At 41.5% G+C, this 15647-nt stretch overlaps 1 protein-coding gene across 1 annotated transcript; it reads right to left on the bottom strand.

Moving 5' to 3' along the window:
• Window positions 1-314: 314 nt before the first annotated feature.
• On the bottom strand, window positions 315-14909 carry ppp2r2ab (protein phosphatase 2, regulatory subunit B, alpha b). Its single transcript, XM_050053089.1, has 10 exons — window positions 14618-14909; window positions 12318-12386; window positions 9335-9432; window positions 8937-9102; window positions 7120-7232; window positions 5808-5985; window positions 5173-5337; window positions 3484-3653; window positions 2153-2244; window positions 315-1975 (listed from the first exon to the last, which is right to left on the bottom strand). The coding sequence occupies exons 1-10, from the start codon at window positions 14622-14624 to the stop codon at window positions 1696-1698; spliced, it is 1338 nt and encodes a 445-aa protein (XP_049909046.1). The 5' UTR covers window positions 14625-14909; the 3' UTR covers window positions 315-1695.
• Window positions 14910-15647: the final 738 nt, after the last annotated feature.

Genomic DNA, 15647 nt, shown 5'->3' on the forward strand with positions numbered 1-15647 from the left:
AGTCTAGTTTATGGCAACCAGACACCACATCAGCTGACTGCAGTAAACCATAAGTGGTGCCAGGGCGGGTGATTTTCACTGTCCAGCAGTCAGATCAGGGATAGACTAACAGATGGGGTGCCAGGTTATCTTAATTTTTAATGACTGAACACCCAACAGGTGCCCAAAATAGGGAAACAGTGCAGTTCAGGGTTAGAAGTCATGCCTGGTTTAATGCAAAGGAGCATCATAGCCTGTCACTATGAGGGATCAACATTGATTAAACACAGCATAGTACTGCTGAGATCTCATCAACAATCACGCAATCACAAGGGTGCAAAAAGTAGTTCCTTTATTATCTTCACCGTCATAGATTAAAATTGTAGTTATACATTACTAGAGGCATCAATATAGTCTGAGCTGTCCATTTTTTAAATACGTGTGGAGACATCAACTGCTGCAAATCCTTTGTGCAGCTTATGGTACCATCACATACAGTAGCAGTAATAATGTCCGCAGTAGTTTAAACAAACACTTTTAAGTGACTTAATGCCTCAAATAATGTTTTTCTTTTTAAACTTACAACACATCCAAGTACTTCAGTTGGTGCAGCAAGAGTCCAGTGTCAAATCAAACAAACAAAAAGAAAAGGTTTTCCCTGTTGTGAAGTACTGCTTCAGAGCTGTGGTACACCCCATGGGAAGACAATACTTAGAGAAAAGATGTGTGAGGTCCAGCTTTGTTTCACAAAATCGGACGGAACAAATCTGGTGATACTTTTTTTTTTTTTTTTTAAATATAAATATGACAATCATAATAATTTTATTTGAATAGGCTATCTCTTATACCTGACTATTGTTGAACACAAACAAAAGGAGGAAGAGGAACCGATAAACGTGATGTCAAGACACAGAGCCAATCCAAAAGAAAATCGTTGCAGTAGTTTGGACCTATTTGACCACCCAGAGCCTGAGGAACAGCAACAGTGAGCGGGACAACTCCTCTGTCAATCTGCGAAAACACACTGTACTTCTCAGACTCCTGTTGCTGTCCGGTACAAGCAGCAAGTTTGTGAAGAAAACCGTGAGCATACATTTGTGACTGTTGGGTATGTTTGGTTTAATGAACGAGGGGAGACGTGAAGAGACTCAAAGAATACTATGACAGTATAACGGATGAATTAATAAAAGGTGTATACACACACACGCACACACAACAAAAAAAAGACTGGCAATTTTTTTCTTAGAAAAATAAACACTACCATGGCACAGAACAGTAAGGGGAAATACTAAATAAGTGTTTTTCGTTTTCTACCACAGAGCCATTTGGGGGAAAGTTATAAAAATAAGTGTGTCTGTATTCAGAATTTTAAGGAAATTAAACTCATTTACCCATGATACCCCGGGGGAAGAAAAGGGCAGGTGGGCTGGCAAAAAAAAAAAAAAAGCCATACGAAAGGGAAAAAAAAAAAAAAAAAAAAATTGGCACAACATCACTTAAACAACAAGGCAGATGTTACTCCGCCACAGACAGGCTGATGATGGGCAAGAGCGAGGCATCCTCTGTCCACATCTAGAACAAAGTGGCAAAGTCTGGTCACCCAGTAGCGACGGACAGGGATGCTGGTTGTAGGCATTACCGCAGATCACCCTGGATGAGGCGGTGGGTGGTGCACGTGGCGTCACCCGCGCCAGATCAAGTAAGCTCACCCCGCTGTTAGTTTACTTTATCCTGGAATATGTAGAGGTTGTTGGTCGTCGCCACTGCGATGATGTTGTCCTGGGGGTGCCAGGCAGTGTGAAGGATCTTCTTGTTGAAGTCCAAACTGTCCACGCTGATTTCGTCCTTCTTGCGTTTGCCGCCCGCGCACACTTTGCGAGGCTTTAGGACCTGCATGGGTTTGCTGTTTTCTCGGGAGGCCTCCAGGGTTACGTCCCGCCTTTGACCACGGTCGAACATCCGGAAGAAGTTGTTGTATGAGCCAGTCATCACCACACTGATGGGGGAGGTTGAGAAAAATATACGAGCATTTAACACGAGTCAATCCTGGAATAATGTCCATTAGTAAAAGATTGAAATGAAACTCAGAGTACTAGGTTTAACGGTACACTCACCACTGGCATGCAGCTGATATTAAAATGAATTTAAAGTAATTTAAAGGTGCTCTCCTCACCTGTCATTGCCATTCCAGCAGCATTCAAACTTGTCAAAGATGCAGTCGTTCTCATACAGCGAGCACAGCTTGCTCCTCAGGTACTCATGAACCTGTAACGATGAGACACAGATGTGAGGGGGTGACTTCAAGGATCACACACCCAGTGTAAGCATCATACATGTCAGCCATCTCTGTGCTTCATACTGTGTGGAAGCTTGTCACAGTGGAGCAAATGCCAGTGCACAGCAAAATCATGCATTTATGGTGCCCTCATGTGGCCACTATTTGGAACTGCAAGACAGACTGAAAAAAGGTGTGGCCATTGTTCAGAGATTTGGTTCTTTAACTAGCAGCATATCTACAGCACAGTGTCACCATTAAGAATAAATGCATGTTGGCCACTGAATTAAATTTGAAATGAGAAGAAAATTACATTTAATGTTCTATTAAAGGCAAGGTATGGGCACTCGTGATTTGTTCACAACTTGAGTTTGACAGTCGATCAAACAGGCCATCAAATAAAAACATTGCTTCAAAGGCCACTATCGGTGCTCTGTAGGATAGCAGTAGCATCCTGTGCTCCTATCATGCCAGTCTGCACTGATGTTAGAAGAGCGGTAACAAGTGCAGCAATGTCACCGCTGGACATAAGGTAAATTTGTCATATGCCATCAAAGTGGGGGAATGAGACATGGAAATTCATCAAAATGCAGGACTGTTGCGCACAAATCAGCAATAACAATGTAATGTTAGCATACGTCACTGAAACAACGTTAAACTAAGATAACACGGTGATTATCGTAATATCGAAAATCCATTTGTGGGTTTCTTTTGCAGCTTGCACAGCCATCTTGCCAACAATTTCTCACAACACTCTGTTTAGAGCTTGCCTCTGGAAAAACCTCCATTTGAAGGGTTATGTAGCCCTGACACTTCACCCTGCACCTCTATCCTAACAAGAATCAGGACACCCTGCCCTTAGTTGTGAATGCCCAAAACAGAGGGGTATGGCCAAGTGGTAGGGGCAAGGTGTGTGTTGGGACGGAGCCTTAGAGACAAGTGATCAAATATTGTTTAGTTTCAATAAGGTGGTGTGATATGAGGCTGGCTTCAAAGTCACATCTTTGCAGCACTAAAAATAAATGACCAGTCTAATGCTGATACTACAACATCACTAACAAGAGACTCTTGACATGCAGACTAAGTTAAAACAGGGACTGCTGCTCTACACTCCAGAGCAACAGGCCCTCCAAGCGGTGTCAGTGATAATGAAAAGTCACTCATAACCAGTTTACACTTCAATAACAAGCCTGACACTTTGTAACTGTGCATGTGTTTGTGGGTCTTACCTGATAAGTCTCCACTGGCCTGTTCTCCATGTTCATATCCCAAATCTTAACAGACAAGTAGTCTCTAGTCATCATGTAGCGGCCATTGTGGCTGAACTTAACATCTGAGATTGAAGATATGATCTCCGAGAAGAAGGAGCGATTACTGGGGTCTTCTGGCTCCTCAAACACTGGACAAGAGAGAGGAAGATGAAATATTGACCAACTACAGCATAGCCAGGTTTTTGAGTGCATGAGGGGGGTGAAAAGAAACCAGAGTGATTGAGAGTGTATGAGAAGAATGAAATGAATGAAAATTTTCACAGAAGATGTTTAAGTGTTGCTACTGTTTTAAATGTGGTGAAAGGTTATTTATAAACAGACAACAGCCTAAATGAGGAATCGGTAAATCTTTTTGCACCTTGGCCACTTTGAGAACGCCTGGTCTTGGTTAATGTTATCACTGCTACTTAGGGCTGCCACCTAACAGTAATCAAACATTAGTCGACCAGAAAGATCATTAGTTGGCAAGATTTCCTTGGTTGCTTAGATGCAGAATAAAAAAAATTAGAAACTCTGTTAGGAGCTGCAAATTGTCAAAATAAATCAAAACCTATCTGACTGGACCATGTGGGAATTAAATTTGAAAGGACAGACAAAGGAAGTGGCCATGCTCAGCAGTCAGACAGGAGTCAGGTTACAAACCAATCACAGCCGACGGATATCTTTCCCTTCTTCTGTGAATATTCAGTCTGATAAATATGGAAAAGTTGATCATGTTAGTGCAGGGCTACCCAGAGCTTTACATCTGTCCCATGGACGACAGGCCTACACACTTATAAACAGCTCCTGGAAGAAGATCAGCTCTAATTTCCAGGGCTGGTACCTGCGGTTATTCCACAGGCTAGTTAATAACATGTCGGGCAGGAAATCCAAAGTGTGGGATCATTTTGAGAAGGTGAGGGACGAATCCAAGGTGACATGTAAACTCATCTTCATTGGTCGACTACAAACATGACGTATCATCTGAAACATGGAAGTAGCTACATGCCCATTAGCCCACAGCGTCATTAACAGTTCACTGGTGTTCATTATGTCTGGCGGACAGCAGGTGGCGTCCTGTCAGTTTTTGACAGGACGGTCACGTCGCCCTAATATCGGCTGATTGACAGATCAGCTGATAAAGACGCGTCACAACCACCAAGTGACACTTTGGAGGAAGGCAGAAGTTTCCGCTGAAACATGTCAAGGTATGTAACATCGTAACATGTCTGAGATAAAAGAACAACTAAAGTCATTATCAGTGTCATTAACAGGCGGCTCGCTCAGTGTGTGACGTGCACTTGTAGATAAAATATAGGCCTATATTAATGAAGGTTCATTAGTACGGTTTTGTATTTCTCTGTAATGTAGCACAGTGTTAACAATGTTACTGATACTATTCTTTCTCACACCTTCAACTCAAAACATTGTGTTGCCCCGCCCAAAATATATAACTTAATATTTAAATTAATATCGTTAGCATGCGGGCGACTAGCAGACCAATGGCCCTAAGTGACGACTATTGGTCAAAAGGAAAATTCTTAGTCGGGGGGGCAGCCCTAGATAAAGAGTAGTTCACTGACAAACAGGACGCTAAGCTAAATGACGCCAGTCCTTAAACCACCTGTCAAAGAATGGTGATTAAAAATGATCAAAGCAGGTACTCACATTTGGAGTGCTTGTCACACAGCGCCGAAGCCCTCATGTCACACAGACGGATGGTTCCTTTGCTGCTGCTGTAGACGAAGGTGTTACACTGATGAGGATGGAACTCTGCTGCTGTGATCACCTCCGTTAGCTCCTCCATGTTGGCCGGTTTGATGTCAACAATATCTGAAGAGCACGGGGTTAAGGAATAAAGCTTCCAGCTCACATTAAAGTATCTCCACAATCACGCTCTGAAAAATCGTCGCAACTTTCTTTGGCAAGTGTCAAACTGGGTGACAGCGTCTGCTGAATAGAGCATTCACACAGGGGACAAAAAACTAAACAAAAGCATCATTAGACTGATAATGGAACAGTGTGTGGAGACAAAATAAACATCAGGGATGGCATTCATTAGCAGGACATGAAAGACACAGCTTTGTCTCCTGTGACAGCTTTATTTTGACCCCACTGTTAATTCCTCTAAAATATTTTCCTTGTTTCTTCTCCCTATCAAATGTTTAGAGCATCAAATGTTATTTTAGGTGGATGGAAAAATATCAGGCTATTTACAAAAATACAGCTGATCCCGTTGTTAATCTCACATTCAAATCAGAGTTTCGTGGATTTGGCAGGTGAACAGGCAAATTTAAGGATACTGAAGCTGCGGTCGGTGATCTCTAGGTGCCAGAGGTTGATGCGGAGGTCGTCTGCGGACAGGTAAGTCTCATTGTCACTGTTGACGGAGATAGAGTTGATATGGTAGGTGTGAGCGTTGGCAAACACCCTCCGTGGACTGGCCTCCACCATGAGGTCCATGGGTATCAAAACTGGTACCTGCGATTAAAACACACAGGATATGATATTTAAACTTAACATTACACAGGCAGGGATGAATTTTGACGCTCTTAAAGTTCCTTGTGGCACATTTCTAGTCCGTCACAAAGCTCTTCATGGACTTTTATGACCAGAGCATCTAGCCAGTGACGAAATAAAAGCGCTGGCACTGTCTCTGTACAGGAAGAATTCCAGCCACTTTTTTTAGTCATCAATCTAATGTAAGTCTAACAAACAGATTTGCTTCTTTTTAAATCAATACAGCAGTCTACACAGGCTGTAAGATCCTTTTTAAAATACACTCATTAAAACCTGAATTGCCTTTCTTTAACTTTTAAGCAATCACAGCAGTGTGAAACATGAGCTTTTTGGCTGAGTGACTTGCCAACTATACACCCAGAACGTGCATGAGTCCAAACATTAGCTTGAAGAGCAACTGAAGCAGCACAGATTGCAAGCTGCCGTTATCTTTGCCGTTAGCGACATAAAAGGAAGCCAAACCGGTAGCCGCTCCCGACCTGTCACACACCCATGTTTAATTCTTTTGCATCCAAGTTTGTCAGACCGGAATTTTAAACTATTAGCCTCTCTTTGAATTCAGAGGTACAACTATGACAGGTAAACAGTGCCCACAGTTAAAGCCACCACACATAATGTTACACCCACAGAAGTGTTCAGTTATTCTGGTTGTCCAGACATCTCCTGTCTGTGTTAGCTTAGTCAGTGCTTGACGACATTTCACTTGTCCTGTTAAGATGACTCAGTTTTGTCACACCTGTTCCTGTTTGGGAAGGATAACCTGCTCCTATATGATTCTATTAAATATATAATTTGGTGATCTCAGCAAACTCCCAGCATAGTTTCACCCAAATCCGTGATAGCTGTGGCCACATAACCTGTGTGGATTTTCAGGGCAACTCGAACATTTGAACGACCATAACAATCTGAATAACCACAGGTAATAAAAGAATGTTGGCATTACGTCAATAAACAAACCCACAAAACTCTCTTAATAAATCAAGAATAAAATACATGTGTAGAGATAACTTTCAGCTAGAGGTAGAAACTCTAGTGTGGCAGAATAATCCAACTGTTTAAAATAAAACTCAGGTTGTGTGTGATGCAAGGACTGACCCGCAGTGCCGTGATAGTGTTGGGGTTTTTGTAGCGTCCATCCTCCTCTTTCAGATTATAGCCCTCTGGTCTCTTGTCTCGTTCACTGATTTTCCACAACTTGATTGTCTTATCTTTCAAAGAGAAAAATAACAATGTCAATAACAGCAGCACCAAAGACAAATGCACACACTTAGCATACAGAGGAAGGTTCAAACTGCAGATTTTATTGAGGGTTTGATCCCCAATAAAAATGGCCTCGTACAGGATGCAGTGTTTCCCCACACTTAGACTTTTCAAAGTATATTTGCTGACCCATTTCAGCATTTTTTATTTTTGTATCAGCCCAAGAGAATGTTGCCATCTGCAATCTATTGACTAGTGGACAATCGCCTTTCATTCTATCCCTCCCGCACCTGTTCGTTCTGCTACTGTGACTGAAGCGGAGGCGCCCCGAAACGCAGGCGTTTCAAAGTCTGTTCCCCCGTCGAATGAATAGCGTTTCCCTCCTGTCAGAATGACACGTCTAATGGGGACAACCTCAGTGTCTTATCGATGGGAAAGAATATATATGATCTGATTCTGATAACTGTTAAAATCTGCATCCCATGCTTGCCAGCCATTTTGATTTTCCTGCCCCACTCCCTGCGTTTCTCCTGGAGTTTCATTTCCTCCAATTTTACTACCAAGGAATGTGCCCTATGATCTCACTCATGATAATACAGGTATAATTTTTAGTAACATATAAAAAATTCATGGCTAAAAGCAAAATTATTACTGACTCCGTGCAGTGGTTCCTAAAAGAGGAGCAGCTTCAGTAGTGTGGAATAAACTGTGGCGCCCTGGATGCTACAGAGAGTTACCCTCACTGCAGAGGGAACTCATTGAGCGACTCCGCCGGCAGCAGCACAGCGTCTCTCCCTCTCCTCTCTCGCCATGCGCACATGTGAGTTGGTATCGTCTTTGGTAATGTAAACCTACGTGACACTCGCGGCTCGACAAAAAACTCCATATATGTTGGCGCTGCAATGGCTTAGTGGATAGAGCAGGCGCCCCATGTACAAGGCTGTTGCCGCCTGTGGCCCTTTGCTGCATGTCACTTCCATTTGCTTTTTTTAAACCAATTTGTCATATCGTCAAGAATATTGTTAACGCAAAAATACCCTGTAATATCGTGATATTATTTTAGGGCCATACCACCCACCCCTATTACTCCCCACAATGAAATTTGTGACTGTGATTGTGTTTTTCACACAGCCTACTTATTCCACATGTCTTAACAGAGAGCGAGAGAGACACGCAAACCCAAACATACACACAAGCAGACAGAGAAAGAGAAATGATAAGCATTAGCTCTGTGTGTGATTAGAAAAGAACACAATGATGTAATGTGTATGAAATTAAAAGAAATATTCAATTAATCAAAATACTGTCACACGTGTTTGATGTTTGTCACCTGCAGTTGACCATTTGTGTATGTCATAGCTGTGGGAAACACTGCATGATATGATGTTAAAAGAAATGTGAGGAGAACCTGGATGTTCTGTTTGAGATAGAAAGCACAAAACATTACTTGTAATCATATTCAAATTACCAGGAATTTTGCAGTCTTGCAGAGGAAACTGCGATTACGTTTTCATAAACTTTCATTCCAGTTCTGGCTCACATTTGATTGTGAAGTGTGAGCGGGGCTGTATTAAGTTTCCTCGTTAAAATGGTTTAATGTCACGACAGACTGCTGTTAAATATATATCTATATATATATCTATATATATATCTATATATATATATATATATATATATATAATATCTGTGCTCAATAAAAATGACAAACTCACCGTTAGTAGACAACAGGAACTGAGCAGCATTCTTCTGAGGAAGCCAGCGAATCTTGTTGATCTTCTCTTCTATTTCCAAACTCTTCAAGTAGTCGAACTCGGGCTCATGGCTCTGGAAAGTGCTGTAAACATTGTATTCGCTCCGGAACTGAGGCTGATTCTTATTCTGCAGGGAGCCGGGTGAAATATCAGACAAAGATGAAAAGAGCAGATGTTAGATTTTGTAAGTTTCATTCTACAAAGACATGTTTTGAATTAGTAGTGACAGCTACTTTAGGACATAAAGCATATCACCAGCTAAAGTTTTAAACTCTTACTCGAGTTCAGAGTTGACTTTTTTTCTGTAATGGATAATGCGTGGGAATAAAACTCAACAGAAGATGAACTTGCAGCTGTACCTCTATTTCCTGCTGGAAAATAACTACACGGCCACCCTTGTCTCCTGTGGCTAGCAGCTCCCCTGTGTGGTTAAACTCAACTGTGGATATGATGTCCGCTGCAAAAAAGACACAAACATGACAGACATTTAATGTTATTTTTAAATTAGTGAACAGACATATAATGACATATTGCCAAAAGACAATAAGGAAGCACTCAGTTAATCCCAGCTAACCCTTGATTAATCTGTAGTGGGACCAGAGTGCACGAGAGGGACGAGCGTGGAGGCCTGAGATGCAGAAAGATGTCAGAGCATGTAGAGCAGACGGAAAATGATCAGTAACCTAGTTTTTGCCTCACTCTGACAGCAAAGCATGTTTCCCCCCAGCAGTAGTATGTTGCTTTATCAACTGAAACTCACTCAGACGCACATACACTTATTTAACCCTTTGTTGCCCACTGGAGCAGAAAGACAATGCTGCCAAAGGTGGTAGTAGGAGGTCTTTGTGTATGTTGTGCTCCCTGAGGCTCAAAATAGGGGCTAATATATTTGAACTAGCAGCAAGGCTATTTGAAAAGACATACTTTAAACTGCTGTTAGTCATTATCCATCAAGTCAATGATTTAACCTATAAAATGTATAACATAAAAAAACTCTTGGCAACAGCAAAGCAATTACCTGCATTATTTATTAATGGCTTATGGAAGTCTCTGACTATATGAGGATGTTACATAAATCAATAACAGTGAGAGTAAGACTGTGGGCGGACAATAACGTAACATCTCTCTGTCACTCCACTGTTGGAATGTGTTAAAGGGCCAAAACATGCTGCAGAGCATCATCAAGTGAACATGACTGTTTTACAGTCAAGCATACTGTCATTCTTTAAATTCCATCTACACGGCCGTCCTTTGGGGGTTCGTAAAAGCAGATTTGTATCGCTGAATCAATGCAACTTCCAATAAAGTATAATCAACAGAAACCATATATGCTTAGATACATGCATCAGGCATGACGGAAATATGTTGCATCTCTTGGGGTGCAGTCATCAGCCACAAATTGACAGGAAGACCAACGACAGCACTGTGTTTTAGAAGCTGTAGTTTGCGGTGCTATTGATTTGTATTGTGTTTCTATTATTTTGTCGACTCTATTTATATTAAGAAGGGTAGGCAAAAACAGAAACACCTCTCACCTCTCTTAGCTACCGATGGGGAACAAATTAACCCTTTGAAACCTGGAGCAATGTCACTTTTCTTGTGCTGCTCCTAAGACACCTTTTGCAAGTTTTTCAGTGCAAATTAGTGTAATTTCTTTCAAAAACATGGGAAAAAAGCAATGAGCAACTTCGTAAGAAATGTCCCACAAACTGCAAAAAAAAATAAAAAATAAAATAATAATAATAATAATAATAATAATAATAATAATAATAATAATAATAATGGATTTAGATAATTATTTAAAAAAAAAAAAAACATGGAAAACTACATTTATTCTGATAATTACCTTTACATTTAAAAAATTATGTTAAAGCACTNTGGATTTAGATAATTATTTAAAAAAAAAACAAACATGGAAAACTACATTTATTCTGATAATTACCTTTACATTTAAAAAATTATGTTAAAGCACTATTCCCAGGTCATTTTCTTGTTTGTTTTTAAACTTTCTTTCTTAACTAATTTTCTTGTATTTAATTTCTCTTTTTACTAATTTCCTGCTATTTTACAAGCCATTTCTTCTTTTCTTACTCATTGCCTTCTCCCCATGTTTTTAAAAGACATTAAACCAATTTGCTCAGGTTTCAAAGAGTTAAAGGAAAAACCTGAACAAAAAGGGTGAGATAACACAGATGCAGATGCTACAGGGCACCAGGGCTCACTGAATGGATGGTGAGTTTGAAAATAACATGAATAAAATCTGTTTAGTGATGTCTGTGATCATGCTATATGTCCTTATGTTATTACAGACTGGGCAAGGAGCGGCAAAGCTGTTCTCTAAGCTCATGGTGGTCTGACTCCTACTGTGATGTTCATTTTTTCCTTTAATCTGTCACCCATCTGTAGGCACACCTAATAAACTGGCCACTGAATGCAGTGCAACTTTATTGTGCAATGTGCAACACTGGCTGGTAAAATACATGTGCAGAGCACATTATACCACAAAGGGTGTATAGCATAAGTGCTAATTCCTCTGTAAACCTTGCATTGAGACAGAAGTGGAAATTATTGCTACTGCGATAACTCTCCAGAAAGCCTGTCAAACAGGAGTATAAACTACTGCATAGTGTCTGATAAGCCTTCACAATCATGGATATATTATTCAGCATTTCTGAACTTCTGTCCATTATCAGCCATCTGGCCTGCTGAAGGCTCTGTTGCCATGTCCCTATAGTTGGGACACCTGCACCAGAACATGAGCAACCGAAATCAGAGTCCTCAACCTCAGTGACAAATAAGGCTGCACTTCCTGTAAATATAAAGAGACTTCCTGAGGCTTGCCAGTGGAAAGCTTTAAATGTGAAGCAACGAGAGGAAGAAGTGTTCGGTTTGCATTAGCGTCGCCTCACAACACAGCTCCAATATAGCCAATGATTTAGAAAACAGGCTGCTGTATGCTACAAGTAAAAGCATAATGTAGGAGTGTGGCACCACAAATTTGTTTAACATAGCGAGCCTTTCAAAAATGTCCCTTTCTCTCTAGTCATCTACACAAGGACCACACATGGTGAGCCTGTCATCTGACAGCTAGGGTTAAGTTAAGATCCATTATAGTGTATTATTGTACAGTTCATAGTTGAAATGCGTACCATCACGGCTCATCACACCACGGCACGGCTTAACTGTGCTATATCTAGCCGGTGGGAATGGAACAAATGAGGACAACACTGAGCTGCTATCTGCTTACTGACTGAAAGCTGTTGTATATTACTCAATACCTATTACATTTTTTCCCATATGTGTGTTACGCTCACAGATACTAGCTCTTGGCAGAGCTCATACCTTCAGCTACGTCGTCATCAATGGCTCCTTTCACCTGAGAGAAGCACCACTGCATGTCACCTCCAGGTCCTGCAGAGATAAAGCAAAATATAAACATTCATGTACAATTCTGGCAGGTTTGATACATGTATTTCAATGTCAAACTGTTTCCCAGATCTTAACTGCATTGTCCTGGCCATTGACTGTGATGTACAAGTGGTTGGGATAAACTAAGATGGCCAAGTTTCACAGTTTCGGGCAATAATGAAACAGAGTGCTTCAGCAATAATGTGCATTCTTGGGCATTTAGACTTTCCTTGCTAGTATATGCAAATAGTTGCACCTCTATAAGGAAGTGTTTTGCTTCAGCACAGTCACTCTCAAGCAGCGTGGGATCACTGACATTATGTTGGAACTACTGCAGACGGATGGCTGACCTGTTGCATAAATGTGTGGTCACACATGTGCACATATCCTCCCACAACTTCTCCAAGTCTAGTCTCAAAAGACAAATGACACTGGCTCCAAATAAGACCTTTTAATCTCTCAAACATTAAACAAGAAGATATAGGCAAGATATCACTAAACTGTTCAAGGCATGATACCTGCAAAACCAGTTAGTCTATGGGCATATTAAGAAGCCACATACAGTTTATACAGTGAAGAAATACAGGCCACTTGGACGGCAAAGATCTTTAATATTTAATGAGTGTAACTGCATGCACCGAATCAAAAATCAGATTTGAGCCTTGGCTGGTTCAGTGGTTTTCCCACCTTGAGGAAAACTTTGACTGCAGATCGTGTTCATAAATATTAACTTAACTCCATATTATAGTACAGTAGGTGAATACCATCTTGAAACATATTTTATTTTAAGACTGGGCAACTGATATACCAGCAGGAGATGCTCTCACGCCCGGCTCCTACTGTATGATAAAAATACATCAACAAGAAAAAACATGCTGGCTCATTTGATAACAACCTCCATCACTAGCCTCAACAGGTTCGTCCCTCAACATAGCTCATTGCACAACATAGCTAGTAAGATTCCGCATACTTCTACATGTGATCATTTCTGTCATTACAGGATGGATATTGCTCTGATTTGCTGATAGCATGTAGTGGAACAGCTCTGCAGAATAATCAAGGACATTTATGAGTCACCCTGGCTCCATCATACACGTATTCTGCGATGAATCATGATTTAAAACAAACAGCCAGGACAGGATTGGTACTGGTCAGGACAAAATGTAGCTCTCTCACAGACTGCCTTCATTCCTTGCAGAGGAAAATGACATAGCAAGCAGGTGTTTTAATGTCCAAATCATCCCAGTCAGTGAGGTCCAACAAAAGGATGATGTGAAAAACCTCTGCCCAAAGACCTGTGTCATTTCCCCGCCCAAATGGACCAAATGCATATGATCTTTTTTTGCTTTATGAATAAATAGACACCAATCTCAATCGGATACAAGGGACTGAAGTCGCATATAATTATTAATAACTATACATTCACTGCACAAGCATCAGCTGATGAATGAAATGCGAAATGCTACGTTAGGCTACAAAAAAACAGGACTATGTGGGTCTGATTTAAGAGGAGAATATTTGCATTTAAACATATACATGTCCCTACTGGCTCTTTTAACTCTTCAATCCGTTTGGTCAGAAACTGCACAGAATATTTAGAAGCTTGTTCAGCCTGCAGCAGGCCTGGAGTACTAGCCTGCATGTGGGCAATGTCAAAGTTTGAGCTAACGTTAGCTAGCCTGGCTTGTCAAGCCAGTCATGGCATGTTTAAGATATGTGTGCACTGGAGTGAAAACCGCCAGTTTTGCCTTTAGCTATTCATTTTATGTTTCAACATCAACAGCAGATCAGATAATTGAGAGTAGCAGTGTGCAAATTCGGTGCATACGTATGAGAAGCATCGGTTACGGCTACAAGAAGTTAGCGTTAACGTTATGGGTTAGTGTCGCGGATAGCTATGTTTGGCTAGCATGGTATGCAGCGTTAGCTTGCCAGACTGGTCCCGGGCCGGTGATAATGGTAAACAGCTATCGTTTGCTAGCAGCAGCTGGCTAGCTAACGTTAGCTTTAGTCGGCAAAGACAGGCCAGAGGGGCGATGACACTCGAGTTTGCTTGCTAGCTAACGTTAGCACTAGCTAGCTAAGTTATGTTAGCTAGCAACGGTTAGCTTAACTGACACTGGGCTGGGTTAGCGAAACCCTGCAACCGTCGGGACAGAGAGCTCGTTGGTTTAGAGTCCGGGTGTAAAAACGCCGGCTTGTTCGTGTATGTGTGTAATGTTAAACTGAATTACCTGCCATGACGAGACAGACAGTGGAGCTTGCCTCAGTCAGTCACGATCCTGCTTCCCACTCCCACGCGCTGGTTCGTGGGATCTGAACTTTTTCTTCCGCTGTCTGTCCGTGTGTCTGTCTGCGCAAACCTGAATGTCAGGCGCTAAATTAACCGTAACACCCGTTGTTTTATTGCTCTCCTCCGTTTCTTTCCCGCTCCTCTCGCCGTTGTTCCACTCTGTGTGTCAGTCACTCTCCCCCTCTGTCTCTCCTGCCGCATCCCACAAGTCACTTCTTCCCCACCCCTCCACAGTCCCTTTCCGCACGTGAACCAAAGGGTTTTTATAATGCGCGCACACACCGAGTGGCAGATGCAAAGGCACGCGCGTGCACGAAGATGAAGAAACACAACTAAGCATGGAAAGAAGACTGTAGGCCTGTCCTCAAACAGGAAGTTAACAGCATAGTATTACATTTGCACAAACTTTATTTAAGTGTTAATATGTCGTGTGTTGAAAAGCACTCAAGAAAAAGTACAATGTAGTCCTGGTTCTTGTTTAACATCTGGCATCTTGAAGTATCCATTTAAATAAGGGTGTTTTCACATTTAGTCCTTTTAAAGTGAACTGAACTCAGTTCAAAAAGTGGACCTACAGAAGAGGGACTCGGTTCTTTTTGTGTTCACATTGTCAGTTCATTTGAAAGAGGACTCGGTTCTCTTTCTGTTCACACTATATATATTATTGACATAGTTTTGGTTTTACTTTGATGTGGCACTGCAGTGCGGTTATGAAACCCCTCACTTGCAGGTGCACTTATAATTAGAGGAAAACCTTTGTGTTTCTGTGCTGTCGACTGTTGCCGTTTGATGTATTCTACATTCCACATCTGGAGACATGCAGTATCTTCTGTGGACCAAACCACTCCTTGTCCTGTGTCCTTGCGAGATTTTTTGCGCATATGTGAACACTCCAAGAGAGCTCAGACCCCTCTGAAGCGAACCAAACTCAGACCACCTCGTCGCTTCAAGTCCGTGGTGTGGTTCACTTA

This window comes from Epinephelus moara, chromosome 9, assembly GCF_006386435.1.
Source record: "Epinephelus moara isolate mb chromosome 9, YSFRI_EMoa_1.0, whole genome shotgun sequence".
Lineage (NCBI taxonomy): Eukaryota > Metazoa > Chordata > Actinopteri > Perciformes > Serranidae > Epinephelus > Epinephelus moara.

Excerpts from the sequence above, each read along its gene's own strand:
- ppp2r2ab (XM_050053089.1), bottom strand. Across the intron at positions 5,986-7,119 it reads ACACTATCACGGCACTGCGG|GTACCAGTTTTGATACCCAT; the intron begins GTCAGTCCTTGC and ends TTTTAATCGCAG. Across the intron at positions 2,245-3,483 it reads GGCCAGTGGAGACTTATCAG|GTTCATGAGTACCTGAGGAG; the intron begins GTAAGACCCACA and ends TCATCGTTACAG.